Source organism: Corylus avellana, chromosome ca2 (assembly GCF_901000735.1).
Source record: "Corylus avellana chromosome ca2, CavTom2PMs-1.0".
NCBI classification, from domain to species: Eukaryota; Viridiplantae; Streptophyta; class Magnoliopsida; order Fagales; family Betulaceae; genus Corylus; species Corylus avellana.
In genome coordinates, this window is record NC_081542.1 from 30873614 (window position 1) to 30878510 (window position 4897).

The following is a 4897-nucleotide window of genomic DNA, read 5'->3' on the forward strand; positions in this document are numbered from 1 at the left end:
CGCTGTTTGGCTGCTGATCGAAAAAGCCATGCGGCAATATACCCCTCTGGGTCAATGTCGGTGGCGAGGATGGCAAACGCATGGAGGCGTCAGGGTCGCAAGGACTAGGCTAATATCGATACCCAAACTGGGTAAGGCCTGTCGGACCTCGTTGCTCCACGAGTATTTGGGATATCTCAGTCGAAGTGCCGATTATGTCAAAGACATCATCGTCTTTCGTATGTAACTGCCCTTCTACATGCTCAGGGAGTATCGGTCGATACCCTGATTGCTGCTGCAGAAGCATAGCAGCTTCCTGCTACTCACTGGCCATGGTGTGATCTCGACCCAGAAGAAGCTCCCTGCCGTCCTCTTGACTTCCCCCGAGTACTCATAGCAACCTACGAAATACAGCACGCAACCAATTAGATATGTGTATAGTGTGAGAAATATTCACCGCATATATGACGCAAAAATGACAATCAATGCACAAATAAATAACAAACCAATAAATGTAAAATATTTAATTCATATGGAATGACATACGCCTCGATTGGTGCAAAGCCGGGTCGGACATATTGGATGTCATCATTCGGATCGTACAGCTGATTATTGTTTAAAGTGAGTGGCTCACTCTCGATCTCATGATAGTTGGCATGATCATCATTAGGCGTTTGACCTTGACCAATGTCGTATACGTTTCTAGGTTTCGTCCTCACCGCGCAAGCCCAATCTGGGTTCCTCATATCTTCGACGTAAAAAACTTGTTCCACTTGGGAAACTAGTACATACGGCTCATCACTAATCAGCTCTCCCTTATGGACAAGGTTTTTGAAGTTGACAAGTGTTATGCCATACTCGTCCACCTTGTACCCCCAGTCCCTTGTGGTGTTCGCCCAGTCACACTTGAACAAAACATACTTTGTCTTGTCGTAATACTCCACCTCAAGTATTTGAGTTACTTTCCCGTAGTACGTTTCGCCATCAATAGTCGGCACGCACACGCCACTATTCTGAGACCTCTTTCCCACATCATGTGCGATAGTTCGAAAGAACTTGCCGTTTATCACATATCTATTATATTGGACTGCTGAGACCATCAGCCCTCTACAATGCATTACTAGTTTGGTACCCATATCCTTCCTGCGTCGATCGTTCGAACAATCAACCTATGAGTCATACACAATGACGAAGTTTTGTTACTGCAATGAGAAAACATTATGAAATTTACAAGGGGTGACATTAGTCTTACGTAGTCACGGTACCAATCGCAGAATTGCTCAAAATGTTGGGTTTCCAAATGATCGTCCGTGATCGTTCGCCCCCTGTTTGCAGTTTGTCTTATCGAATCTTTGTGTAGCCTACATTTTGAAATAAAATCAATTAAATTTAATTCACAACTAACGTTGTTGCATGATATGAGCATGCATATATTCATTACATAATACTAATGTCCGCAATTGGAGGAAGTCATCTGAGTTAAACAGAATGTAACGGTGAATCTATGTCAACGTGAGTCGGTCAAGGACGACTCGAGTTCCAGCCCCTTTAGGCCCATCCGGGTTTCGTTGCGGCCTATTGTAGAATGTCGGTGCGTTCTCTAAATACATCGAACAGAACGTCACAAACTCGGTTGCTATGTAGCCCTCCGCAATGCAGCCCTCAGGAGCCGCTTTATTGCGCACACTTGATTTGAACCCCCCGAGGCTCCTACATATCAAAACTAGTCAATTATTACATCTAATAATTGTTTTAAAATAAATAAATGGCAACAAAATTTTAGTTTTAATTTTTTACGGGAAATGTTACCTCTCTGCCGGATACATCTATCAATACTGTACCGGTCCACCGAGTCGGCATTCACGGACAAGATGCACCACAACATGAACCATGCTTGTGAAAAAACTGGGGGGGAATATCTGTTACATCTTGCACAGAGTCATATAGATCCCAGCTTCAAGTTGGGCCATATCCTCTTGGGTCAACGCCATTGAACATATGTCCCTGAAGAATGCAGAAATTTCAACCAGCGGTCTAACCACGTTACCGGGCAGTGATCCACGCAATGCAATCGGGAGAAGTTGTTGCATCAATACGTGACTGTCATGACTCTTTAAACCCGATATCATACGGTCCTTAAGTTTTACACATCGAGAAATGTTCGAGCCATATCTGTCTGGCACCCTTATATTTCGAAGCACTTTAAGGAAACTAGTTTTATCCTCTTTCGACATTGTGTGGCAACCATGAGGCATATAGATTCTTCAATCATCATTTGTGAAAGGATGAAGTGCCGGTCTCAAACTCATTTCTTGCAAGTCTTTTCGGGCTTGAAGGTTGTCCTTCGTTTTTTCCTTAATGTCGAGTATTGTGCCAAGTATATTGTCCATCACATTTTTCTCTATGTGCATGACATCAAGGTTGTGCCGCAATAAATTATCCTTCCAATACTGCAAACGAAATAAAATACTTTTCTTCTTCCACAATATATTATCAGTCCTCTTCCTCTTTGCATGTGAATTATCAATATTAACTGACTTACCGACGCTCTCATCCCCAAATTCTATCCCTTCTAACTGTTTTATGATTTCATCTCCATCTGGAACATTGGGGGCACACTCTAGTTCTCGGTTACCGTCAAATGTATTTTTATTCCGCCTCCATGGATGATCCATGGGCAGGTATCGCCTATGCCCCATAAAGCAAAACTTTCTTTCGTGTTTTAACCGTCTAGACCTTGTTGCATGCATACAGCAAGGGCATGCCTTCCCACCCCTTCTAGGCCACCCAGACAAGTCCTCGTATGCCGGAAAATCATTAATTGTCCACATCAGCTGCGCTCGGAGCATGAAATTTTTTTTCAAGGAGGCATCAAATGTTCGTACCCCCACACTCTATAGTTGCTGCAATTCCTCAATTAACGGTTGCATATATACATCTATATCCATTCTAGGTGAACTTGGACCTGGAATAATCAAGGATAATATGAAATATGTTTGTTTCATGCACATCCAAGGAGGCAGGTTGTACGGTACAAGCATTACAGGCCAAGTACTGTGGGATGTGCTCATGTTCCCAAAATGATTAAATCCATCCGAGGTTAGGCCAAGTCTTAAGTTCCTACTGTCCGTTGAAAGGTCCGAATATAAATTGTCGAATGACTTCCATGCTTCGCCGTCGGTTGGATGCCTCAATACGCCATCCTTAGTGCGGCCTTCTACATGCCACCTCATATAGGGTGCAGTATGCTCTGACATAAAAAGCCTCTGTAGTCGTGGTATGATGGGAAACCACCGCAAAACCTTGACCGGACGTCTCTTACTCGACGTTATGGGGTGGCCATCCTCGTCCAAATGAATTTCATCCTTCCACTTAGATTCTCGACATTTAACACATGAATCTAAGTCCTTATTGCCCTTCCAGAACAACATACAATTATTGCGACAAGCCGGAATCTTCTTATACCAGAGTCCCATGTCCCTTAGAAACCGTTTCGTCTCATATGTATTAACTGGCAGGGCTCCATCATCTGTAGGCAGCAACTGATTGATTAGCTCGAGGAAACACGAGAATATCGTATTACTAACTCCACCCACACACTTCAAATTGTATAGATGTACAGTAGCACTCAGCTTGCTATGTTTGGTCTTATCATGAAGCGGTTTATCTGCCTTTTTAAGCAATTCCTCGTACTTTCGTACGTCACCTCCATCGGCTTCGTCATGCACAATGTCTTCTTCCTCTCCATGCACCTCAACCCGAGGCTCACTATTGTCATCTCTAACTTCGTGCATGCCGAATGCATCACGCAACATGGCGTGCATATTTCCACCCTGTTCAGTGCTTGCACCCGCAGCTGTTGCTGGATGTGATGAATTCGAGCCATCAACAGGAGCTCTAACAGGCCTCTCGCCATGATAAATGCAAAATGTTTATTGGGGCCACATTCCTTTCCCCCCTGTCAAGTGGTCGTATACCAAACATGGGGGGTGTCTCTTGTTACAGCGACACGTCTTATAGGGGCACAAAATAAGTTTGTCGAGAGTGTCACAATTCTTAACAGCGAAGTCCACAAATGTTCTACATTCGTCTCTGTATTCCTTCGTACCCCTTGACTTCTTCATCCAACTCTTGTCCATATTGTTACTACGTACATTAGAAACATAAATATATAAGAATTACGCTAAACTTAAACATAAATGCATTACTATGGCCCATGGGAACCCTAACAATGAATAAGTAAATTGTTGTTAATTACTTTATTGTTATTATTTTCTTTCCTTTTTAATTTTTTTTTTCTGCTTAAATTTTACATGAAGTAATTAATTTCCAAAACTTAAACCATATTATAGTACAAAATTAAAACCATTCGTCATGGGTACCGTACTGGAAAAAAACATCTACGTTTGTTGTTTATTTAATAACATGTACTCTAATATAAAGTTGCAAAACCTAAACCAAATTATATTAAACAAATTGAAAAGGTTGTAATTTGTTAGGGGGACCTAAATAAAATAAATTTAAGTTATGTACGTTTTTGTCGCAATTTTTTTTAAACAAAATAAAGTTACATAATTTGAACTTCATATGGAGACTCTAAATAAAATTCATCTAACTAGCTACCTAGGTAGGTTTTTGTTTTTAGTTTTTTTCTTTTTTAGCAGTATGTATTATTTATTATTATTTTTGTAATCATTTATTTATTATATAAATGATCATTTAATTTATATAATAGCTAGGTTTGTAAAACATACCCAAAATAAAAAAATTTAGCTAATTTCAAACTACTTACCTAAAGACGTGTCTATAAATATTTTGCATGCATGCTTCATATTGAACAATCCTACATTTCTACGTACAAACATAGGACACTAAAAATAATTTATAGTTCAACCAAATTAATAAGTTAATGAGCTAA

The 4897-nt window shown here is 40.6% G+C and overlaps 1 protein-coding gene across 1 annotated transcript in view; it reads right to left on the minus strand.

Annotated features, from left to right (window-relative positions):
- Positions 1-302: 302 nt before the first annotated feature.
- Positions 303-4897, minus strand: part of LOC132169581 (uncharacterized) — a 21973-nt gene continuing 17378 nt past the window's right edge. The window contains exons 4-5 of the mRNA XM_059580597.1: positions 768-1148; positions 303-380 (exon numbers count right to left, since the gene is read on the minus strand). Of these exons, the coding sequence (XP_059436580.1) occupies positions 303-380; positions 768-1148 (459 nt within the window). The remainder of the gene's footprint in view (positions 381-767; positions 1149-4897) is intronic.